Source organism: Belonocnema kinseyi, chromosome 3 (assembly GCF_010883055.1).
Source record: "Belonocnema kinseyi isolate 2016_QV_RU_SX_M_011 chromosome 3, B_treatae_v1, whole genome shotgun sequence".
Classification (NCBI taxonomy): Eukaryota; Metazoa; Arthropoda; class Insecta; order Hymenoptera; family Cynipidae; genus Belonocnema; species Belonocnema kinseyi.
Genome location: NC_046659.1, coordinates 89,085,384 through 89,112,584, shown reverse-complemented (window position 1 = coordinate 89,112,584; position 27,201 = coordinate 89,085,384). Strand labels below are relative to the sequence as shown.

General features: G+C 27.8%; 1 protein-coding gene across 2 annotated transcripts in view; it reads right to left on the bottom strand.

Moving 5' to 3' along the window:
• Window positions 1-27,201, bottom strand: part of LOC117169215 (mucin-5AC) — a 138,723-nt gene that overhangs the window by 45,458 nt on the left and 66,064 nt on the right. For both annotated transcript variants that reach the window (XM_033355469.1, XM_033355470.1), the window contains exon 3: window positions 514-569. In XM_033355469.1, coding sequence (XP_033211360.1) covers window positions 514-556 — 43 coding nt within the window. In that variant the 5' untranslated portion in view covers window positions 557-569. The remainder of the gene's footprint in view (window positions 1-513; window positions 570-27,201) is intronic.

Genomic DNA, 27,201 nt, shown 5'->3' with positions numbered 1-27,201 from the left:
ACTGGGAAAATATGCTTCCAGAGCTTTACGTGTAGTTCAATAAATTTCTGTTAATTCAGGTTAGGTGAGGTCAGGTTCTGTTGGGTAAAGTTATGTTAAATGTTAAAGTTATGTTAAATGTTATGTGATGGGTGATTTTTGATACCGAATTTGAATTCAGCGCCCCAAAATCCATAGGAATACTTGTGTCTTGTTACCAGATCCGCACACTTTTTTTTTGTGTGCCTGTGTAATCGAGAGTAATTATGCGTATAGAGGTAATCCAGGGTAATGCGATACAATTGGTGTAATCCACCACTGCTGGACCCAATTTTTAGAAGATTTTCTCTCTCTACTTCAGTTCTCTTTCAAAACTAGTTACTACAACCAATTGGAATACTTGCCCCGATTATTTAATTAATTTTTAAGAATGCAAATTTTTGAACGTAAGACAATTTTAGTACATCCCTAATGAAATTTCCGGCGTGGGATGAATGTTTTGTTTGAAAGTAACATTTAAATTTATTAACTTACATAAAAGAAAGACAGTTTTAAAACTCATCCTCGTAAACGACATGCCCGTGTAATGCCTGCAACAAAAAAAGGGTATATAAATCAGTCAAATCCTCTAAGTCAATGAAAAACAAAGATAAATAATTATACGTATCTGCTGCTATGGGGAACACTCATCTTGCTATTATCCTACTAACTTTGTATTGGGTGAAAAGCATCAAGATTTTTTAGGGAATGATTATAATTATACGTTATCAATTTTTGAATTTCTCTTTTCTGAAGGCAAAGCACATTCAAGTACATTGCTGAAAGGTTAGAACAATTATTCCTATAGACTTTCAAACCACATGAGCGCTTTCCAGTAAATTAAGAATATCTTTATAAATACCACACAGTGATTGACAGTACTCTGTTCGATTTGTCCTTGTCCGGTCAAAGGAAATCAAACACACCAAGGATAAAAAAAAGTTTTACATAGATTTAAGTACAAGTTCGCTTGACCTTAAAATACGTTAATGATTGGCTCTCAGGAATAGAGTGTGTCTCAATTATGGTTATCCATCAATCTCAATAATAACATGTTATTACATCAAATATCTTCTTTTGATTGGTCAGTAGATAATGAAAAGGAGAATACCCTTACAAGGCCACTAACTTTTTATTATTTTTATTGACATGTTATGTTTCTCACAGAGTAAATGTCAGCTAATCAAATTGATCCCGAAATTACTATATCAAAGTGATACGCACCGATTTTGTACAGGTTTTGGATTTTTTATGTTATCAACAAATTATGCATCCGAATGATCCAATTTTCACATCCGAATCATGACAACCATATTGAAATTTCAAAACTCAGCATCAGAAGACATTTCCTTTATATATTTCTTTTGTTATGAAAAATCATTCAGTCTCGACGAAAACTTAAATTACCTAAATCTAAAGGAACACTCATGGAAGGCAAAAAATAATTTCCAGGGCCATAGAGATTTATAGCCCAATATAAGAACATTTGAATTTTTCTTTAGCTATGAAACTCAAAATTGTATAAATCTATACATAAACTTTTACTGAAAAATGTTTCTTTGGTTAAAAATTTATCTTTTTTATTAAGAATGTTATTATTTCATTGAGAATTATATTATTTTCTCGAAAATGCAACAGTTTGTTGATAATTACCTTTCTTGTTCAAACTTCATATTTGCGAGTTGAAAATTTAACAATGTGGTGGGTAAAAATTTAACTATTTTTTTATATAAAATTTAACTACTCTATTTTTATATAATTTTTTTTAAATAGCTGAAAATTGAATTATGTATAGTGGAAAATTAATTTGTTTAGCAGTATATTTAGTTATTAAATGCACATATTAATCGTTTTTGTTGGAATTTCATCTAATTGGTGGGAAATTTAACTATTCTGTTAAAAACGCATTTTTTGGTTCAAAATAATTTTTTTTTGCTAATAATTTTTCAATTCCATTGTTGGTTGGAAATGTATCTATTTTGATTTCAAAATAAAATTACTGGGTTGAAATATAAACTCCTTGGTCAAAAATTAATTTGCTAGCTTAAAGATTTATCAGTTTCCTTACAAATTTATTTCTTTGGTTAGAAATTTAATTACTTTGTTGTAAATTTTCCTTTTTGGTAAAAAATTAATTTTTAAACTGAAAAGTTAACTATTTCAGTTAGACATTCAACAATTTAGTTTAAAAACACTCTTTAGTTAAAAAAATTTAAGTATTTTGTTGAAAATATTTTTTATTGAAAATTAGCTTCTTCCATTTTTTAATAATAATTTTTTAAAAAGGATAAAAAATCAATTATTCGATTAAAAATTACTGTTTTTAAGTTGAAAATTCAACTATTATGATAGAAATGAATGTTTTTTATATAAAAATTAATCTCTTTGTTTGAAAATTCAACTATTTTGTTGAAACTTCATTTATTTGGTAAAAATAAATTTTGTGAGATAATAATTTTACAATTCCATTTTTTATTTTAAATATATCTTGTTACATTTGAAGATTATATTATTTTATTAAAAATTCTTCTTTTCAGTTGAAAATTCAATTCACCTCTTTGGCTAAACATTCAAGCATTTTGTTGAAAATTAGCTTTTAAAGGAAGAAAATTTATTTGTTTAGCTAAAAATATACCTGTTAAATGTTAGGATTTGTTACTTTTGTTAAAAATGCATCGATTTGATTTTAAAATTCGATTATTTGTTACAAACTTGATTTTTTAAGTTAAAAATTCATGCATTTTTTTGATATATTTTTTTTATTGAAAATTTACTTCTTTGTTTGACTATTAACTGTTTTGTTTAAAATTCGATCTATTGGTAAAAAATAATTTTTTAAACTGTAAATGTATCTATTCCAGTTAAAAATTCATCATTTTAGTTAAAAATTTATCTTTTTGGTTAAAATTTTAATATTTTGTGGAAAATTCTTTTTTTTTTGTAGAAAATTAATTGTTTAACTAAAAACCCAACTGTGCCAGTTGAAGATTCATCATTTTCGTTGAAAATTAATCTCTTTGTTTAATAATTGAACTATCTCCTTGAAATATCATCTTTGGTCAAACATTAAATTTTATATATTAAAATATAGCTATTCTATTTTTTAGGTTAAGCCATTTGTTGAATAATTATTTATTTTGTTAAAATTTCAAAATTCTCTAAAACATTTCATGTTGGTTCTGAGCAGTTGTAAATCTTCAAAAATTCGGTTTCGGAAGTATGTAAGTTAATCTCAAGAAACATTTTTAGAAAGAAAATAAATAAATTTCAAGAGCTGTCGAGATTTATAGCTCAATATAGTTAAATTCATATTTTCCTACTACCCTGCAATTCCAGATTTTCTAAATCATTCTTCGGTTTATAAATATGTTGGTCATGGCAAATCCACGATTTCTAATAAAAAGCATGTATGAACTTCCATTCGACCAATTTAAATGAAGTTATACAAAAATTAATTGGGGATCCAGAAAAGAGGACCTTTTTATCTGAAGTTGATAATCGCGATAAAATGCAACGGTTTGATATCCCGGGGTTTACTGCAATTTTCAAATAAAAAAAAGTAAGTTTATACATAGTAGAAGAATTTATGCATACTTTTCATTTGAGTTATACAAAAAATGTATAAAAATTGTTTGATGAAGAACAAGACAGGATCATCTGGGGCCTCGGTCGCTTAATTGGTTAACGTTTCACCCGCGATATTAGCGTTACCGGTTAAAATCCGGCTCAAGACAGATTTTTTTCTCGTTCTTAAAAATTTTTTAAACTCGGACTTTAACATATTCTGATGATAGCAGCCTCTTCCAAATATTAATTAAATGAAAATTATATATAATATTTCTACTTTTTATCATTTTTCTGCCCGGGAAAAAGAATAAGAATATGAATTTGGTTCACTAATGATAAGATATATATATCGATAGAACAGAAATCGCAGGAGAATATAGATATAAAAAGCGTGCTTAAATATTAATCAAGTTATGCAATCTGAATCTGTTCCGGATCGAACTGTTACTAATCTGCTCCCCTTTTCTATTCATAACAAGACAATCAGTTTTGTAAGATGAACACATTTTTGAAACATATCAAACATAGTGTGAAACTCGAGATCTAATTTTTCAGATTGCTAATTATATGAGTTAGAAAAAAGTAGTCAAAAAAGATGCCACTTAAAGTTTCGTAAGCCACTGAATAATAGAGCTCATGTAAATCTTACTGAGTTCTTCATAACGATTTTCGATACATGAATTATATAATTGCAAGATTCAAGATTCAAGATATCAACCTTAAATAATTCAGAGAGTTATCTTAGATTTCTCAATATCCCTTTTTTTCTTGAAATAATGTAAACATAGAGGCTCACCTCGAAAAGTGAAGTACCTGTCGATATGATTTATTGTGTCACTCGATCTTTTATCGCCAGACGAATTCCTCTTAGCACAACGTAATTAACTTAATTGTATACTAATTATTACTTATCAAACTTCACACTCTTTCTTAATTTTTTAAGAAATTATATTTTTCCTATGTTTTCAAGAAACTTCCTCTTTTCTCATTTTTCTTGTTTTCTCGCTTCAATTAGAAAGTCCATCTATTTTTTATTGAAAATTCATACTTTTTTGCTGAAAAATCTTCAATTATAGTTTTTCTTTAAAATTCTTCTCTTTTAGTTATAAAGTATACTATTTAGATGACAATTTAACTACTTTTTTAAAAAATTCAATTAAAAATCTATTTTGTTTAAAATTCTTAATTTAACTGTTTTAGATAGAAAATACCTCTTTTTAGTTTAAAAATTCATATTTTTTGTAGAAAAGTTGACTGATTTGGTTGGAAATGAACTGTTTGTTGAAAATTAAACTTGTCGCTTAAAGATTCAACTTTATTCTAAAAAATTAGTCTTTTCGGCTTGAAACATCAACAGTTTGGTTGAATTTTATTTCTCCCTTGCTTGACGAATATTTTTTGGTTGAGTATTCAAATATATCTTGTTGAAAATTCGTCGGTTTTAAATACAAAAAAGTCTACTTGAATGAAAAATTCACATTTTTTAGTGAAAATTCAACTGTTTTGTTACAAATTTGTCTTCTACAGATAGAAAAGTCGCCCTTTAAAATTGACAAATTTAATGCGTTGATAATTTTTTTCGCTGATAATTTAAATTTGATAACGTGTTAAAAATAAAAACATTTCGAATCTATGTGTGGACTGTAAATCCTTTCAGGTTAATAGATACAATTTTATTTCTAATGGAAAGATTTAATATATGAACAAGGTGAAATGATATTTAATCTTTTTGAAATTAAAATGTACAAAATAAGAAATAAATGGTCTTCATTCTTTCGCAATATGAAGCTGGATTATAAATATGCTTTTGTTTTTTATTTCTGTTTTGTTAAATTGGCTCGATTTATTATTTAGCATTTAAAAACACACATGTGTAAAAGAAAATAATTTACAGTTTATAATAAATAAAATTCTTGGGATTTACTTTAGATCTTTAAAACTATGCAAAAAATAAAATTAATAATTGAAAACTTATATTTTTGAAATGAATATCCTTGACGTTCTACTTGCTATGTTTATTTAATTTTCTTTTTTAGATAATACGTTTTTCATTTATTCATTACCTAAAATACTTGGAATAAAAAAGAAGCCTTTGAACGTTTTTGACTTCTGATATTAGTTTACGTAAAAATAGTCTAATTTCTTAGATATATTACGATTACAATTTGAAATTTTAAGCATGAATGGAGTCTAAACTTGTTAGTTCATCATATAAAAAAGTGAGAATAATTTGGAATATTATAAAACTTGTATGAATTTTCTTTTTTACAATTAGCAATACTGTGAATTAGAAATTATTTAATCATGTTGATCAGCTATCAGCTCGAAACTTTCAGCATCAGAATTATTTCAAACCGGAATTGTTTAAAATTAAACAATCTTAAATTGAAAATATACATCGAAAAATTGAAAATGATTTGCTTTCATTTTTAAATCTTTCCAAATTGTATCATTTGGAACCAATCATGTTTTATAGTTGAAAAATAATCAAAAACCTATTATTACTTAAATAATTCATGTGGAGCTCGATATTATATCATATTATTAATTAATATTAATATTATTATAATATTAATCAAGATTAACTTAACTTAAACGATATTAAATTTCTAAACATTATTCAAGTTTACAACTAAAAAATGGACTATTTTCAAATTCAAAGTATTTAAAATAAAAAAATGTTTATATGATTTGCTGAAAAATTGTACAATATCAAATTTATAGCTTTTAAAAGCCTTTTCTGATTAAAATAAAAACATTTTGTTTCTTCTTTTAAAATAAAAGGTTTTATATTTAGAATGAACTTTAATTCTGTGAAATCCTTAATTTCTGCCACTTTCCAGAATTCCTTGAATATGAGAATTCCTTGTATTCTTTCAATTCGCTGAGAGCCAAGCATATTTGGATTTCACTCAAATCTCTGAATTTCCACAATTCCTGTATTTTTTCTGAATTCTTTGCATTTTCATTAGTGAAGAAATATTCTGAAAATTCCATAAATTCAAGAAATCCAGATAATCCAGAGAATTTATATGAATCCAGATGTGCCTGAGATATTCGGGGGAATTGAAATGATTTCAAAGAAGATAAAATAATTGAAAAAGGCTTGAAAGAGTTTAAAATAGTTTCAAGAAATTCTAAAGAATGAAAAATCACTAAGAACTGAATTTTTTGGCAGATTTCTTATTTTCCAATACCCTTTTTACAGTAATCTGTGAAAATATACAAAATTTACTTAAAAATTAAAACATGTTTATTACTAATTGACAATGCAATGTTTTTCGCGCGCTGCTGCTCGCGTATAATGCCACTAGCCTTAAATATTTTTAGTTAGGTCACAATACATGGTTTCCTGACTCATCTTCTCTAATTAATGAACATCTGCAGTAATTGATGGAAAGTCAAAAGTCTCATCTTGCAAATTTGTGGTCTGCACGCTAATTTAATTCTCCTTTTAATTTATAATTCGAGAGCGAGTCGGGGACGACTATACCTCAAAGTAGAGGATAGGCTGTGCTAATGAGATATTCACAAGTAATAATATCTTCCATTGTTCACTGGGGTAATTTCAATAGTCATTTGTTTAATTTAAAAGGTATAAATTTATCATTAACACAAATCGTTTAACGGTTTCCTTTGTAATAATAATAAAATTGGCAACAGGTAATCAGAAAGAAAGCATGAAACTGAAGACGTTTAACTCTTGACGAGATGATGACGCCCGGTTCTTCTACCAACACCCATTAAAATTTTTTTTCAATGTGGAACTGTGGGAGAACAACGTTTTTGTATCCGTGACTACTCCTTAACAACCATAGTAAAAGCGTGAGAAAATGAGGAATGTTAGCGTAGTTTCCGATTTATCAAAATCAAAGTGGGTCCTTCACAAATGAACATTTCAGTGATTTTGATTGATTTTGATACTGATTCTTGAGAACGTCACAATTATTTTGAACAATGAATTGTTCTATTTATTTTATGAGAGATTACTCATGACTATTTTTGGCTGAAATATGAAAGGAAGAGCCTCCTATTTTATGTAATTTATGTCGACTAATTTTTTTTCTTGAATTTATTCAGGTTTCATCCGAAAATAACGTAAGACAATTTGGGGTAGAGAGGGGTTGGTAAAGTCTTACTTTTTCTTATGAAATAAAAAAGTAGTTCTACTTTTAACTATGTACTTAAATTATTAACTTAAAATATGAATTCTCAACAACAAAATATGTAATAGTTTACATTTTAAGCTAAACCAATTTTTATTTTAAATCAAAAACAGGTGAACGGAAACTTAAAAGACAATTTTTTGGTAAGTAGTTGAATCCTAATGCAAAACAGGTTTATTTTCAACCAAGCAGTTACATTTTTAAAAAACAAAAATTTAATTTTTACGAAAACATATGCAATTTTCATTAAAAAGACGAATTTTCAACCTATAAAGATTTGTTATAAAATAAAGACAAAAACCATTAATTCGTAACATTGAATTTACAAGCCAAAAAGACGAGCTTTCTACAAAACGTTGAACTGTCAGCCAAATAGTTGAATAAAAAAATGCCTTTCCGGTAAAAAATATTAATTTTCAATAAAAAAGATGAATTCTCCGCTCACTATTTACATTCATAACCAAATAGTTGAATTTTCAACCACGAAGACTAATCTTGTACCAGAAATAATGCGTTTTTAACAAAATATATAAATTGTCAACCAACCCGAGTAAAAATGCTTCTACTTGAGTTCGACTTGGTTATGTCTTCAATTCGCCTCCAAGCCATTGATGTCTGGCTGCGTCTCAAAACTGACTCGAGACAACAGGCTTCGTCTTACTTTTATGGCCGCGATCGTTAAAACGGCGTTTACTTGTCTCAACTCAAGCCTTGTCTTGGCTCAGACGATGTCTACTTGTCTCAAGTAAACCTTCCTCAATACGAAACTTTTTGTGCTCGTAAATGATATCAATATTGATGAATGAAAAATTTGTAATTATTAAATTAGCTATTTTTGATTCAAAATTCCGAATCTGTGGGTCTGAATGAGTATAACCATTTAAAATTTTGTTCAAAAAAATAAAAATGGCTCTCATAACAGTAAAAATGACCCTTTTTGTTAGAGGAGGTATACACTCGAAGTTATAAACCGTTCGTGTTGGAGTCATAAAAGTTTGACTCAAGAGATAATTTTTTGTCTTCAAGACATAGAAACTTGTCTCCAAACCATGAATTGAAGTCTGGCTCCGTTTCAAAACTAAGACATGCCCAAGTCGAACTTTTCGACTTCAGTACGTCTTGATTGGGGGAATTTCAAGTCGAACTCAAGTCGAATCATTTTTACTCGAGAAGAAGGTTGAAATTTTACCAAAAAAATCTGCTCACTTCGCGGACACATTCTCAACGCGCGCTACGTACGCGGCTCACTTCGCTCGCAAGTTTGACCGCGCCTAAGGCGCGCATCTGTTAAATCTCGTGCTTCGCGCTTGATAATGTGTTACCTCGCGCTTCGCGTTCGGTTATTTATTCTTTACATTTAGAAAGCTTGAATAAAACTCTATCAAAAAGATCTCTTTTAGATAGGAGTATTCATATACGTCTTGATATTCTGAACTGTGTGCCTAATTGAGTATAGTCAAAGATTAAGTTTCTCAAAGCTCTGTAGGCTTTGAGGTACACATTCTCATCCTCACACTCGCGCTGCGCGATCGATTTTCCACAGACATTTGTAAACAGGTTTTGTTAAATCTTTTTTTTTCGTAACAAACGTCGTTTTTCCACAAATTTTTTAATTTATTTTTTATTTTCAATGTTACTTTTCACGAATAAAACAAAAAGTACGCGTCCCATTACGAAGTGATTCTTAACGAATTTGTAGATCTTTTTTGGGATAAAAATTTTGGTTGATTCACCTTTTTTAGTATCCTTCATAGTCTGACCACAAAATGGAATTTTTGATTATTTTTTGTGCGGTCAAAATTGGAATTTTCAATTTTCCAAGAAAATCCAAAAATTTTCAGTGACATTCTTGTAGGGATTTTAAAAAGCAATGGTTTTATTCTCATGACTTTTTTTCATATCGTGCGTTGTTTGGCTTCAAATTTAGAATTTCAATTGATTTAAAAAATTTTGAAAATGCTATAACTCTGATAATTTTATTTTAATCAAAAAAAAAAAATCGTTTGGATACATTGTTTGTACATTTACAAACTATAAATATCCGTATATAGAATTTTTTAATTCAGAAAAAAAGTAGTCTCAAAATTTTTTTAAATGCGCTCACTTTTTGAATTTTTATCACAAATGACTGGTTATAAACTCGTCCTTTCTTTAAGGAGTTTTAATAAGTGTGCCAAAGATGGATTTGATCTGTTCATTTTTTCGAGAGTTATCGTGTTGACGGACGGACAGCCAGATAGACGCCATCGTAAAATACTGATTTTTGGATTCAGGGGGTCTCGAAACGTGGAGATACGTTGAAAAACTGTAGTATTAAATTTCTGAAAATTCTAATACTTTCTCAATCATAAATGATGAGAATGTCAAAACAGAAATTTTCAACAAATTACATACATTTTCAACCAAATCGTTTTTACAATATGTTAATTTTGCATGTTAATTTTGTTTAAACTAAAAAAAATTAAACAAAAATGGAACAGGTAAATTTTCAGTTAAAAAATTTATTTTCAACAAAACAGTTAAGCTAGTGTTTTTTTGTCTATAGAAATTGATTTTTAAAACTAATTTAATAATTACAAATTTTTCATTCATCAATTGTAATTTCATTTCTGAGCCGAAAAAGGTTCGCATTAAGGCAGGTATACTTGAGACACGTAAACGTCGTCTTAGCCAAGACAAGGCTTGACTTGAGACAAGTAAAGGCCGGTTTACCTGTCGTGGCCATTAAAGTAAGACGAAGGCTTATGTCTCGACTCAGCTTTCACGCAGCCAAACATTGATGTCTTGGAGACGAACTCAAGACATAACCAAGTCGAACTTAAGTCGAAGCATTTTACTTGGGTAACGAATAATTTATTAGTAGACTTTTTAACCGAAAATAATAAAATTTTAACCAAAAACATTTTCTTCTTACGTTCTATAAATTCAGTTCACATTCAAGCGGAAAAACAAGAAAAAAAGGAACGATTGTCAGGCCTGCGATAAACAAATAGGAATTTTGAGAATTTATGGACTAACAAAATAGACAAATTTAAGTAAACATTAATGTCCACTTTTGATACTTTTTAAATATATGGTTAGAAATCCGGAAATATTTCTTAGAAAATAAAGTTAATTTTCCCTTTGTGAAACATTTAATTTACCCAAAACATTTCTCTACAACAGAATTGTTGTCAAACTTTTTTAGGGCATAAATGTGGCTTTCACAAATTGTGAAAATAATTATGTGAAAATAAATTAATCATTTAAGACACATGCATATTGATCTGATTGATTCCATTACATATTTCGAGAACCCGCTATTATTTTTGCATAATATAAAGCGAAGTCTTAAGGCTGCTAATTACTCATACAAATTAATTCATAAGGATAGATTCTCTGTGCTCACTTCCTTTGCATTAAAAAAAATAGCTTTAAAGAGCGCTAGACCATTTAGCAGATATCGGAAGTTGGAAGCAATTTGCAATTCAATTCAAGTAATTCATTTGCCGTGAAATATTAATCATTGGCTTAACAGTTATCACAAAATTCGATATTCAAAATTCATAAATCTCTTTCATTTCTAAACTTTTAGCAGAATGGATATTAAAAAATAGAATCTTGATAGTAATTAATGAATCAGAGACAAGGAAAAAGAATTCATTTTAATAGACCTTTTCAATCAAAGTGGATTCATCAGTTTTTACAGACAGTCTGATTCAAAAATATCTATTAGAATTTTATCAATTGCAGGTTGGAAGTAAAATTCAAATTTTCCTACATTGGGCTCAAAATCTCTGTTGATCTAAAAATTAATTTTCTTTTTTCTCAAATTGCTTCTTCCTAGGATCAACAGAAAGCATTTGGAAAACGTTAAATTTTCAACGAAATAGCAATTATGGTGTGATTACATTTTATGATAAAAAAAGGAATTTATAATTGAAAAAAAAATTAATTTCCAACAAATAGTTTATTTAGCAACAAAGAGATGAATTGTCAATTTTTTAAATCATCAACTTAAATAGTTAAATTTTCAGTTAAAAATTGATATTTTACTGAAACAGCGAATATCCAATTAAATATTTCAGTTTTCAACTAAAGAAATATATTTTCTACTAAAATAATAATTATTTAAAAATAAATATTTAAGAAAAAATTTCAACTTTAAACCAAAGTAGTGGAATTTCCAACCAAAAAAATCACTTTTCAATGAAGAAGATTAATTTTGTACCAAAAAGGACGAATTTTTAACTAAAATTATGAATCTTCAAATGGAATAGTTAAATTTTTAGTTAAAACATTTAGTTTTCCATAAAAAAGCAAATTTCCAACAAAATAGTTCAATTGTTAACTGAGGAAATGAATTTTCTACTAAAATGATTAATCTTGAAAAAATTGAATTCGAACAAAAAGTTCAGCTTTAAAGCAAGTGTTTGAATTTTCAAACAGTAAAATCAATACAGGCAATAAATTTTCCAGTAACCTCCTGACGAATCTTTAATCAAAAGGTGAATTTTTAAGAGAGGAGCTTAACTTTAAACCGAGCAGTTGCATTTTCAACAACAAAAAAGAATATACCTTTCAACTAAAAATGTATTAGTTGATTTTACAAAAAAAAACATTTTAAATTAAAAACTACCGAACTCAAACAACAGATATAAATTTTCAACAAAAAAGTTAATTTTCAACCAAATAAAAAAGCAGTTGAATTATAAAACAAAAAAGATCAGTTTTTTGCTAAAAGACATGAATTTTTAAACGAAAAACACGAAATACAAAATGTGTCAGAAATGTCTTTTTTCATTTTTTCTATTATTGTGTGATAGGCTAATTTACAGTCACAATAATGGGTAAAACTCGAAGAATAAATTTAAATGCCAAACGAAAAGTTTATCCTGATTTTGAAAATATGCACAGAAGAGCAATTTATAATATATTTAATAATATTTTTGTACAGTTAAAAAAATTGGCTGCTCGGCTGCAACTGCAGTTTTCTGAAAGAAATATTGATTTTTTTCGGAAACGGTACAAAATACCATAAAAGAGAAAATAAATTTTTTTATAACTTTTTTACTGTGTAAACTGTTTGATTAAAATTGGTCGTATCTGTTTGCTGTGAGCAAGAAAAATACGAAAGTCGTAAAAATACGCATTATCTAATTTCCGCTGAAAAACAATATATTTTGTCCGAGAGATTCTGCGACTTCAAATCTGTATAAAAGCATTGCGAATCATTATGGTACAATTTCGGGATCAAATTGATCAACTAGCATTTACTGTGGATATAGTACGAAAGGACGGAAATTTTTATTGCAATCTTCTTACTACAAAAGAGCTACTTATCCATGTGCCTTATCAGTTTCGCAATCTCGTACGATTTGGAGAGATTAACCGTGAGAAGGAAAGTCGAGACATCACCTGACAAAGGTGAAAAGTCAGGGCGATAATTTGTGAAGTCTTACCTTTTAACTGGCACTTAACGGGGTATTAGGAGAAAGTACGACCATTGCATAGGTGTTTACAGCAGTTGACGTGTCAGTAGTCTTTCATTATGTATTCGGACAACGATGATTTCTCAAAGCATTTACGACTACTTAGATGTTTAAATAACAGTCTTACAATGCTTTAAGTATAACAAGCCTAATCCAAAACTTCAGGACAATTTTTTTATGTCATAATCTCCCACATAACTCTTTTTCTAATTCCGAGAGGACTATATTTAAATAGTCTAATGAAAGATATAAAATTACACTTCAATGATTATTATCAAATAAAAATTGCATACATTAATTCCTTAATTGATGCGAAGACCATTTTCTTTCATAAGATCTTGATATTTCCCAAAGTGCATAATTTTAAATTAGAGAGCATCAAAAGTAAAAGGTTGAAATTGATTATTTTAAAATCGAATAGTTTAATTTTAATTGGAAACCTGAGGTATTTAAGTCGTGATTAAAATGGTCAATTTTAAATTTACCTAATATCGGAATTTTTCCTTGGTAAATAAGGTAAAAGTACCTGTCATGAAGCATACTTCGAAAGGGACTCGAAATTTCCATTAAATTTAGAATGATAAATAACTCCCTGCTGTTGTTGAATTGAGAAACTTTATCAAATTTCAAACCTCGTTTTCAACGATTTTTGGAAATTTTTGTTAAATTTTGAGGGTTTGTAATTCAATTTTCAATTTTTATTGAATTTAAAGAGAGGAAATTTTTATTTTTCATTTTTCTTAATTGGCCGAGGGAGTTTTTTATTTCAATTTTATTTTTAATTGAAAGAGGAACCTTTTATTATTTTTAATATTTTCACTGGGTTAAAAGCGAGGAAATATTATTTTTTATTATTTTTCTTACTAATTGGAAGCAAATATTTCGTTTCTTTTAATATTTTCATTGAGTTAACACGTTAAAGTTCATGTTATTTTTACATATTCTTTGAGATGAAAGAGTGAAGTTTTTTTCCTGATTTGGAAGAGGAAAATTTTTTTTTTAATATATTTATTTAGTTGAAAAACCAGGAAATTTTGGTCTTTTGCTTGTTGTCTGAACTGAAAGAGAAGATTTTTAATTTTATATATATATATATATATTAAGAATTCAGAAAAGCTATGCTTTGACTTATTTAATTTATAGTTTTGATTTGATTATTTTAAAGTAAAACGTTTTTGGCTTTAAAAGACTGCATTTTTCCATTTTTATGCCCGAGAAACAATTTTTTCTTTGATTTTAGCGACTAATATGCACAAAGAATATAAATAACTAAGTACAGTTATGTTTTAATAATTCAAAATTAGACAGTTCAAATAGATTAATGAATAGAATAGAATAGTTTAATTAATAGAATAATAGTTTTTGCTGATATTGAAAGACCCAACTTATAAAGTACCTTTTTTTCGTAAGTGGCGTGGCTTAAATTTAATTTTTCGTATCACATTTTTTGTTCCAGAGAATTAATTTTAATATGGAAGATGTAATCAAGAAAAAATAATCAAGGGTAAAGTTGAAAAAAATGTAATTGATGTAAGTGATGTAAATAAACATCACTTATATCAATTTTGTGGTTGATTCTGAATCAGTCTATTCAGATTATTACATTTTCCAAATATAAAAAGAAACTTATATAAATTTCTTTAATTGCTAGTCTTTAAAACATTCTTTTTACAAAAATTCAGAAAAAAGATTTGTTTCTAATTCCTGACTGCAGCCTCGGTGAATTTTTTTACATCTTCCTCTTAAAATTCATTCGATATAACAAATAGTTTAAAAGTCAAAAATAAACTTAATTCATTTATGTTATGAAAATTATACTTTCTAGACGATTTTGTAAAAAAATCACAACTTAATTGTAGTATCACTTTATCACTTTAGTATTATATACTTTATTATATTATTACTTTCTTATTTAATGACTTGTTTTCTTGCATAATTGCTACTAAATTAGTAAAACCCAATGCATTAATCAAACTATTTTTATGGAAAGTTAATTCATTTTAACTCAAAATTTAAATAATTCCTTTTTAATTAAAAATTGATCTTTTTTAATGGAAAATTTAATTACTTGATTATAAGTTGCAATACGTTGATAAAAATTCATGTCATTAGTTTAGGATTAAACTATTTTGTTGAAAATTAATATTTTTGTTTGAAAATTTAACTTTTTGATTTTTGTTTGAAAACTGATCCTTTTTAATTGAAAATGCAACTATTAAAATTTTCATTGTGAGTTCATCTTTTTTGGTTGAAAATTTAACATTTTGCTTGAAAATTGAATTACCTTGTCAAACATTTATCTTACTGGTTGAAGATCTATTTCTTTTGTTAAAAAATTAACTATTTTGCTGAAAAATCTTTTTTGTATAGGATCAGTTTTTTAAAATGCAAATTTAGCTATTGTGTTGTTCGTTAAAAATTGATAGTTTTTAGTTTCATATTGAAAATTCAGCAATTTGGTTGACGATTTTTTCTTTCTTGAATGAAAACTCTTTTTCGGTTTAAATTCATCTGCTGTGGTAGAAATTGGACTTTTTTTATTTAGAGAAATCCACGGGAAAGTCCCTTTATTACAGAAAATCCTTAAATCCTAACTAAAAATAAACATAAAATAAAATAAAAATTCGTAGCTATGCGATTGTTGAGACTATTAGGACAATAGTTAAAACTAAGCCTAGGCCGCACTATTGTCACTATTTTTGGTTAAAAGTACAATCGTTAGGTGTTAAATAATGATTTTCGATTGGAAATTCAACTTCATGGTTAAGAGTTCAACTTCTTTGTTAAAAATAATTTTTCTGTTTGTTAAAGATTAATCATTCCAATTGAAAATTTAACTATTTTGCTGTAAATTAATTAATTTTGTTACAAATTCCACTACTTTGTTGGAAAGTCATCTTTTTTGGTCACAAATTTGACTAGTTTGTTAAACATTAATCTTTTTATATTGAAAAATTATCCCTTTATATTTATAATTAATCTGGCTTCAATATAAAATTCGTCTTCGCTTGGCTAAAACCTTGAACTATTTGATTAAAAAGACAACTGTTTGTGTCTAAGGTTTAATATTTTCTGTTTGAAAATTAATCAATTGGGTAGAATATTTATCTTTATAGGTTAACAATTAAACTGTCTTTAAAAAAAATGGTCTTAAAACTTGAAAATTCAACTAATTGTTCAAAAATTCAACTAAATGTTCAAAAATTCAATTATTTAGTTAAAAAAATTATCTTTCTGCATTAAAAATTAACTTCTTGGTTGACAATTGACATTTTTGCGTTCAAAACTAATCTCTTTTGTGAGCAAATTAAACTTTTTTGTATGCAAATTTAACTATTTTGTTAAAAATTCAATATATTTCGAATTGAAATCTTGAGCGTTTTATATTGATTTTAATATATGACGTACAAATAAATGTTATTTAAATGAATTTATTACCCTATTTTCGTTAAAAAACACCCTATTTTCTTTGTTTTAAGAACAGTTTGGGCTGTAAAGTCTGTTTAAATATTATGATATTATGTTTTGTGAAGAAAAATTTCCTAAATAGCTCACCATTGTTTTTGAAAGGCCCTTCCAAACAATTGTTTTATTCACCAATGTACTTTAAAATTATCTATAAATTTTATTAGCTATAAAACTTTTTCATAAATGCGTCATGCTTCATGATAGGTACTTTTACCTTACCAGAAGTTGTATAAAAATATCATTAAAAGTAATCATTATGAAAACAAATGATGAAGAATCAACGGTTGTGCGGAGGATAAACCTATAACGCGACGCTCCCAATCAGGTGAAAGTATCCCATTATAATGCTCATCGCGAAGCGGCTAGTGAATTAATGTTAGATTGCATGGATCACCGCATTATACGCCGATGATTTCCGCAAAGTTCCGGAAGCTGCATGATGGCGTCAATAAATCAAAATTATCGTTCGATTCCGATGACACGTTTGCTTTCTGATCATTTACGGAAAATTGCAAAACATAGCACGATTTTCCTTTTAAAAAAAGCAGTTGTTTATTAATCTTCTTTTCGTTTTAATTAATTCCCTCCTATTATAATCACAAGATAAATTCCAGCTCTAATTAAATTAAATTTCTGAATACTTTCAACCTGCTAGAAAAATTACCTTCATGTAGTAAAAGTTGCCCACACTAGGAAACTAAGACGCGCCCTAATATCATTTGTTTTGTCTTACGCAATTTCTAAATAAAAATGTGAAATTAATATTAAGATAAAATGTTTGTATTTCCTACTATCAATTATCTAAATTAATAGAAAAGAATATCAAAGACAATATTTTTCATCATATTTTATTATTTTCAATTAATTGATATTATGTTTTATAATTCAGGATTTCTTCAATTTTCATCTATATTTTACAAGTGAATGTCTATAGCTAGTTGTCCTAAATTTAAAAATCCAAGATCATAAAGGTATAATCCATTTTTCTGTGCTTGGTGCCAGAAAATGATATCTTACGTTCAGCAATATTATATAATACTGTTGTACAATATACATTAGGGTGGTCCAAACTTTTTTCATCGAATTTTCATGCATGTCGCCCATAAATTTGTTTGAATCTACAAAAAAATGAATGTGTTTTTTGTATTGAACAAAAATTATATTAAACGTTCCGCAAGCCCCATGAAGTTTAACATGTATTCCACATAAGAAAGAAAAGCTTTTGTAAATATTATAAAAAATCGTCAATATCAGGTGAATTGAGTTCAAACTTAACATTTCTTGTCACAGTTAGCTGTAGAATACAAATGAATATAAATACTACTTTCTGCTGATTATTAGGTGTATAAATAACTTGTTTAAATAATTTGTTATTATTTATAAAAATTTTCTCTCAAAATATTTTGGATCGCCCTATATACATACCTACATACATGCATGCATACATACATACATATATATATTTTTTAAATTATAAGTTCAATTTTTGAAGTCAACTGATTTATATGTTGGAAATAATATTTTCTGTGAAAAACGCTAACATGCACTATTATTGTTTAAATATTTTGAATATTCTTTGAAATCTAGTGAAATTTGTATTGTTCAGTGGAAGCTTCTAATGTGTCCCCTAAGGGTTTACATTTTTCTTACACCTTCTTTATTCCTTCAAACACCCTCCACACACTTACTTGGTGGTGGAAGGGGGACCTACAGTTTAAGGTGGGTTCCGAACCACCAAGAGCAACACAGCCTTAAGTACTTAGAAGAAAACCTTTTTCTCGAGAGGTACCGGGTCCCACGACTCTCCGGAGATGAACAACTCCCTTTGCTAGGTTAGTGTTCACCGCATGGGCCACCGAGACTCTTCCAGAGTGCGAGGCGGGAATCGAACCCGCAAGCCGAAGGAGTGGGTCCAAAGCCTACGCTTTAGCCCCCACGACCATCGTCCCACTTTGAAATTTGTATTGACAATACCAATTCTAGACGAAAAACATACACATAAGATAACAAAAAATTGTTAAGGGTTGTAAATCTTCTTTTAAACTAGCTTGTTAAAATCAACTATGAGGTACAAAATTGAACTGTTTTGTAGAAAATTTTTGTTATGAAAATCAATTCTCGTTATTGAAAATTTAATGACTGTTTATGATGTAATATTGATCTTTTTATATTTAAAAATTAATCTTTTATTTGGAAATTCAACTGTATGGAGATATATGTATTTTGTTTAAAAAAACTTTTATCTCAGTAAAAAATTCATCTTCTTGAATGTAGATTTAATTGGCTAGTTAAATATTGATGTATTTTGTTACAAATTATTTGGCCTTAGTTGACGATTTAAGGATTTCGTTGAAAAATTATTTTGTTATTTAAATCCAACTGCTTTCTTGTTATGAAAAAAAATATTCTTTGTTGAAATATTAAGCTATATATTTTTCGTTGAAAATGCATTTTTTTAGCTTGAAAGGTCAACTTCTTGGTCAAAAGTTGAACTACTTTCTGAAAGTTTATTTTGTTTGATTGAAAATTGATAATTTTAGTTGGAAATCAGTTGCTGTTTTTTCTTAAAGATTAATTTTTTTAACTGAAAATATAAATATTTTGTTACATCGTCTTTTTGACTTTAAAATTTAACAACTCGGTAGAAAAATCAACTATTTGGTACAAAATTAAATTGTTTTGTGGAAAATTTTTTGATTGGAAACTAATTCTCCTAAATAAAAATTATATCATTATTTTTTGGTTGAATATTGATCTTTTTAGGTTTAAGAATTCATGTATGTAGTTACAAATAAATGAAATTTGTTGAAAATTCAACTATTTGGTTAAAAATGTATGTATTTCGTTGAAGATTCATTGTTTCTAGCAGAATATCAGTCTTCGTCCTTTTTTAGACCAATTAAACTGTTTATGATTTAAAATGAAAATATTTTCTTGGTTAAAATACCAACTGTTACATTAGTGAAAATCATACGTGGTTTTAAATAAAATTAAATTAAAAAAAAAACCTTTTACGTAACTTATGCCAATTGACGAAGTAGTTCAAAAAAATGTTTACGAAAAAGTACAGGAATAGTGGCATAAGCAAGAAATTGTGAGAAAATAATGTCCTTACAGTCATTTTTTTTAAATAGTAGCAAAAGAGTGTTATAGTATAGGTCTTCACAAAGATCCCCCTAGATAGTAAATATCTTTATAATTAAATATAGGTGGAACATAATAATTATAATCTCTTGCAGGCTGATGATTTGGAATTTATTTGAAAATCGAAGAGGATACGTTTTGGAAACACAGCGGGTTTCCCTCATCAGATCTTATATCAGTTTTTAAAAAAAGGAAGATTCCATGCGAATTTCATCATGTGATAGTTCCATGGCCAGTAAATAGATTTGAAATTTGGAATTTATTTTGTGCAACTATTATAAAAATTAATGCAATAGTTAATATAATTGTTAAGTGAAGACGGAGCAGTATGTCCCGACTATATCTCCGAAACTTATCAAACTTATCGAAAGTTATCAAAGTTATCAAATCGTTTCGATTTTTAAATAAATTCAAAATCATTAGCCTGGAAGTTATCGTAATTATTTGGTTCTTTCTATATTTATTTATAAATTAAAATTTTCGCAGTCGTAAAAAAGAATTTTTTTTCTACCTAAAAAAATGGTAAATACCTATTTTTGAATTGTATGTGAAGATTAATCTGAAATCGGGGTAAAGATTATTATTTTCTTTTTCCGTGATTAACCAATAAGAAAGAAGTGCTATTGACACGCGACTGGCTATAGAAAATGCACTTTTTTCTACTTCCAAGAAAATTGAAATTGATATTCGAAATTGGTGGTAGCGAATTTACCGCAGAGCTTGGTATTTATTATGAGCATGCACTCGTGAACGAAAGGTCTTATACCTTCGCCTTTCTAAAACTAAACAGCGAGGTGCTCTATCCTGAATCATCCGTTTCATCTGCTGGTTGGAATCTTTCCAGTAAGTACGTTACGAGCAAACTCGGTTAAACATTAGGCAATAGAGCGGCTAGACTGGCTCTCTGATATGGCCGCAAGGATCCTCAGGGAATGGAATTAGAACGACTCAACTGTTCTAAACAAATAGAGGTTCTTGCTGCTGTGCGTTCTTGCAAGAATGCTTTCAAGCACACAGTCATTCTGACCCCATACTCAGGAAATGCATTTCACACCCCAAACTCATTACCCGATTCAATTATATTTTTTATTTTCTATGGAAAATAGTTACCAAAATCAAAAGGTTGTGCAAAGTATGCTTGGTGAAGTTGCGGATAGGAATGCATTCTAAAAAAATCTGAATTAGTTCGAAATAATTTTTTGAATCGATCCAAATAAATCCGGATTAATCAGAGAAAATATCGTATTTTTTACAACTGAATTTTAAATCCGAATGAATCCGAGTTCCGATTCAGTCGGATTCAGCCTGCTTAGGCCAATTTGTATTCCGATTTATTAGGATTGAAACTTTTGCTCGGATTGATTCGGATTGACTCGTAATAAGTCGGAGTAATTTTTAACTGATTTCAATTAAACAAAATAATTTTTTTTACAAGTATTGATTCAGATTGATTTGGACAGAATTCCTATCCGTAATTTTCGTCAGGGGTTACATCAGAACATTGCAGACTTCAGAGCCATAAATGATCTCAAAACAGAAAAAATAAGGTGATTTTTCATAAAAATAAAACAATAACAAGGGAATAAATTCTTTTAAATAAAACTCGAAATAAAATAATGTATAGGTACTATCTTCAATACAATATTAAACACTTAAGATTTCAAGTTAAAATATTTTGCATTTTCAACAAAAAAGTTAAATCTTCAACCAAATAAAAATGAAATTTTCTACCAACAGATATAAATTTTCAGCGAAAGAGTTGATTTTTTAGGCTGAAAAGTTAAATGTTTCAAGAAAAAGTCGACATTTTAACCAAAAAGATTAATTTTTAACAAAAAGGTTCATTTTCAACCAAAAAGGATGATTTTCAATTAAATAGTTATGTTACAAAGTAAATGCAAAGTAAATTTTAAACCAAAGAGTTGAATTTTACATCCAAGTAGTTCAACTTTCAAGCAAAAGAGAACATTTCCAAGAAAAACGTTAATTTTTAAACAAATATTTGAATCTTCAAACAACAAAAAGGCGATTTCATCAGAAGGCAAATTGAATTTTCAACAAATAAAGGTCTTTAACCCAAAAAGGCAAATTTTCAAAAAACAGTTGCATTTTCAACCAAAAATATGAATTTTCAATGAAAAATTATTTTAAAAACAAAAATTTACCTTTTAATAGTAAAAAAAGAATTTTCAACAAGATATTGAAATCTTAAGCCAATAGGATAAGTTTTCAACAAAGTAGTTCAGCATCAAAACACTGCTATTAGGACTTTAAAAAAGATTCTATCGAGTTAAATCAGTCTAACTGAAACTCTGTTTTTAAAAACTCCGTTTTAAAGTTTAAAAGCTGTTCAAATTTCAACAAAGTAGTTTTATTTCGACCTATAAAAAATCCCAATCTAAAATTAAATAGCTAGATTTTCATATAAAAGCTATACATTTTCAACCAAGAATAGGATAATTGAATTGTAAGTTCCATAATTTATTTTCAAACGAAGGTAAACTAATTTTCTGCAGAGAATATTCATATTAAACCAAAAAAGACGAATTCTCAACAAAATACGTGAATTTACAAACAAATTGGTGAGTTTTGAACTAAAAATATAAATTATCAAACAAATTAAATTTTTGCAACCAGAAGGAAAACGATTTTTTTATCAAAATAGGTTTGTCTTTTATTGTTAAAATGAATTTTTATTACCAAATTAGTTTAACTTTCAACGAAGTATAGTTGAATATTCAACAAAATAGAAGAATTTGTTATACGAATAAATTATGAATTAAAAAGAATTATTATTCGAGCAGAAATAGATTTTTGTATTGGGTTCTATTGAAACTGTTCAAAATTAGACGAAAAAGCAAGAAGAAGGAAAAGTTCCTTCAAAACAGTGAAAAAGAGGAATTCCTTAAAAAAGGGGGAAAGATGGTAACGGGAGAAAGATGGTAACAGGTGAAAGAGTGGGAAATCTGTTATTTTGATTCTTCGTAGTAAAAGTTTTTGATTTTTCAAAAAGTTTACAAAAGTTTACTTCTGTTTTTTTACATTTAAATCGTTACGAGATTAAAAAAAACAACGTGAATTTCCGAAATGCGAAAGTGGAAATTAACTGAAAAAGTTACATAATCGCACCTAAGCTTTGGAAGATGGTAATTTATAAATAAATAAAGGCCTATATTTATTTATAAATTAAAATTTTTCTGAATGTAACAAAAATCCTCTAAACAAATTTGAAATTAGTAAATTATTTGAAGTACAAAATACTCTTTTGCGTGTTAAAAAGGGAGAATTTGTTTTTCTATTGGAATGTTGAATACTTTCAAATTGAGAAATTATTCAATTTCTGATGTAACTAATTGCTTACAAGAATTTGAAATCGATTAGAGTGATTGCTGAGCATTCTAATCAGTTCTCGTGTGTATCTAAATCCATTCTTCTGCACATAAAACTGAATATCGACTCAATCAGCTTAATTTGATAGTATCCATTTATCCTAATACCATGTAATAAAATATTTTGAATTAGTTTCAAATTACGGACTGTTTGCATTTTCTAAAGCTTGACTCATCGTGTCCGTCTATTCAAAAGCATGAATAAAACGCATTGAGAGCATTGAGAACATTGAGAGTACCGAAATTTATTACAGATCAACTGTTTTATACGATTCTCTGAATAATTGGCCAATATAACAATTTATTTATATAGTATTCAGAACTCTATTATTGGTCATTTAATTTGGCGGTACTTACAAATTACATTCATGTATCATCCTCTAGTGACCACCAATTGGATGATGAAAATTTATACGACCACCTCGACTGACAATTTGGTGAGAGAATCCTTCACAGCACCAAATAATAAAATCAGCAGACCATAATAAGTGAGGAAATTTTGCAAACAAAACATGAGCCTTATTAACCTTGAATAAAGTATGCTACGTTCATTATTACGTTATTCTCATTATAAAAGTAAGTCATTCAAGAAGTAAAGAGTTGATGAATTTTTGATAAACTAAAGTTTAAGTTAATTTTATTATTTTATTGAAAACTCAACAATTTGACTATTTTCTTTAAAATTCCATTTCTTTGGTTATATTTAACTGTCTTCGGTTTAAAATTAATATCTTATTTAGTTCAAATATCAACTATCTTCTTTTTGGTTGAAAAATCATGTCCGTAGTTGAAAATATTAAATGCTTAGTTAAAAGCGTAACTACTTTGTTACAAAAGTCTGGTTTTTTGTTTATCACTTTATTTGAAAACCCTTTTTTTCTGTTAAAAATGCAGACATTTTGTTGATAATTCTTTTTCTTTGATTGAAAATTTTTTTTCCCCCTAAAAATGTAACTATTCTATATTTGGTTGAAAAGTTTATGTTCTTTAATTTAAAAACTCATCTCTTATCACAAAAATTTAATTTTTGTTTTATTTGAAAACGCAAATTTTTGGTTGAGAATTCAACTATTTTGTTACAAATTCTTCTTTTCTGCTTGTACTGAACAGTTTTTTCATATCAATTTTTTTCAGCTAAACTTTTAACTATCCTACTTTTGGTTGAAAATTCATATTCTTTAGTTGGAAATTCACCTTTCTTGGTAGAAAATTAATTGTTTATCTTAAAAATTCGACTACTGGGTTAATAATTTAATTTTTTTGGTTGAAGATTCAGAATTTTTGTTAAAATTATTTATTTGGTTTAAAATATAACTATATAGTTGAAATTTATTTTTTATGACACTCGTTCTTTCAGATCCAAAATTAAATTAGTTCTGTTGAAAATTTATATTGTTTGGTTAATAATTTAAACTTTTTGCAGAAAGTTAGTTTTTTATAGCTTTAAAATACAACACGTTTGGTTCGGTTTGAACTTTTTTGTTAAAAATGAATATTTTCGGCTTGAAAACTCAACTGTTTTCTGAAAATTTCGACCTTTTGTCTTGAAAATTCAACATTTTAGATTAAATTTTTTTCTTTATTGAACTTAGAATCTTTCTTGGTTGAAAATTCAACTTTCTTGTGCAAAATTGAGCTTTCTGATTTGAAAATACATCTTTTTTGTTTAAAGATTCAACTACTTTGTTAAAAATTTAAATTTTAACAATCATCCCATTCGTCAATAGTTTAACTATTTTGTTGATATTTTTTTCAATTAAAAATTAGTTGTGTGCACTTTAAATTTTTTTATTTTAATTGTTATAATTAAAAATTTAGTTCTTGGTTGACAATTTGACAATTTTGTTAAATATTCGGCTTTTTGGTAAAAAATTAATCTTCTTGGTAGATAAGTCATCTCTATGGTTAAAAATTTAATTATTTTGTTAAAAGTTCATCTCTTTGAGATAAAACCTAAATAAGTTGTTGAAAATGAATTGTCTTAACTAAAAATGTAATAATTACATTTTTTAGTAAAAAAATACTTTTTGAGTTGAAAATTAATTTCGGTATAGAATTAGTTTTTTTTGTTGAAAAAATAGTTACAATAATTCGGCCCCTCCTAACTTCTAAATCGTCTTCAGTAATTTTTTTATTACCCCTTGTAACATTATTGATCTCATATGTGTAAGGTTCTTGTAACACCTGAATGAAAAATTTTCAAATGGTCAGGGAAAACGAAATGTTTGTTAAGGAAAAGTCAGGGAATTTCGAAATTGGAATTTTGTAACAACCCTGTTACTGGTTTGTGCAATTATAATTTTGTTGTATTTTTTCATCTTGCACAATTCATAATTGATAATTCGATTTTCGTTTTCTGTTACTGCAATGTAAAATCATCCTTTCGATTGGTATGCAATTTTCCATCTTCAATTCCCTTCTTCCCGTAAATGTCAGGAGCCTCTCGACTAAAATAACGCTTAATACAAGAGTCGTACAATCTTGTTATTTTCTCGAGCTTCTAAAGATTATACAATTTTCGCCAATAACCGAGGCTTTTTGCAATGTAAAATTTATTACCTATCGTGAGATGTAAAGGTACTTCAAAAAACCTGTGATGTTCGGATTTGTCTTTGAATTTCTTGTCTGTAATTACCATCTATGCAATCAGTGAATGAGGTGTTCCTATAAATTTTCAGTAACGCACACGTTGAATGGAATGATCCGGAGAACTTATTATCTATCAAGTTTCGCTCGTCATCTTTACCCGTGAGAAACGAGTTTCACTTTCTTTCAATTTAGTCAATTTATGCAGGTCGTGGTCTTTAGCACGAAGATGGCAACTGCATTCGTAGTTTTACATAAAGTACTGCAAATCACCAGAAATTAGAGTAAAAGAGAAAAAAAAGGATGCGAGAGACGAGTGCTTTATTTCATCAAACTTTTACCTAGTAATGGGAGAGGAGCGCTATAAAACACTTTTTTCAGAGCACAATGGGATCAATATCTCTATTATTTCTATTTTTGTTGAGAGCATCCCTTGTGCATCGTAAACAGTAAAACTTTTAAATGAAAATACCCCTCCATTCACAGACAGGGCTTTAAGGCATAAAGGATTTTTCGTACTGGAATATCTCGTCTACGGAAAAAGATTTTTATATACCATTTTTTAACCATTAACACTAACAACAAATGAATCATGTAGTAGATAATGCTTTAAAAAGTAACCCAAAATTTTACCAGTTTTTTAAAAAGTCACAAAATTGTTCAGAAATGGAAGGTGAGAAAAAGAAGTTCGTAAACAGAGAGCTAATAATAATTTTCGAATTCATTCATTTACTTTGTCCACATTGAATTTCCTATGTTTACGCTCGCTCTTCACGTCTTTTTTGTCTTGCGGTATTTTTGTCTTATAGGATAGGGAGAACGAGGAAAGGAAAGGAGGATGATAATGAGGAGAATGAGAATGATGAGGAGGGGCAGGAGGAGGAGAAGAAGGAGGAGGGGAGGGACTAAGAAGTGGTGAAGCAGAAGGAGGAAATAATAAGCAGTAGAAGGAGGCGGAAGAAGTGGAGGAGAAGCGGTTGCTAATGTAGCGCAATCGTATTTGACAACTAAAGAAAAAATTACAGTATTCAAAGTAATTGTATACATTTTATCCTGAAAAGTTTAATTGAGTAATTTTTTTTACGTTTATAAAGGAACATTTTCCTCTCTTATTGCAGTGGTACAAAATCAATAAAAAGTCAAATATGTTCCAGTTTTAATTGTAATAGTAAGTATAATTAATTAAATTTGGCATAAAACGTGTTTATTCATACACTATGTACGTTCACTTATGTGGCACATTATTTTTTAATTTGCGTATAGTTATAAAAATGCAGCTTAAAAAATACTAAATTTGTTCCTATATGCAAAATTCTTAGAAAAATATTTTACTGATAGTTTAATATTATTTTCATAATCGAAAATGAACTTTTTTAAGTAACACAAATATAA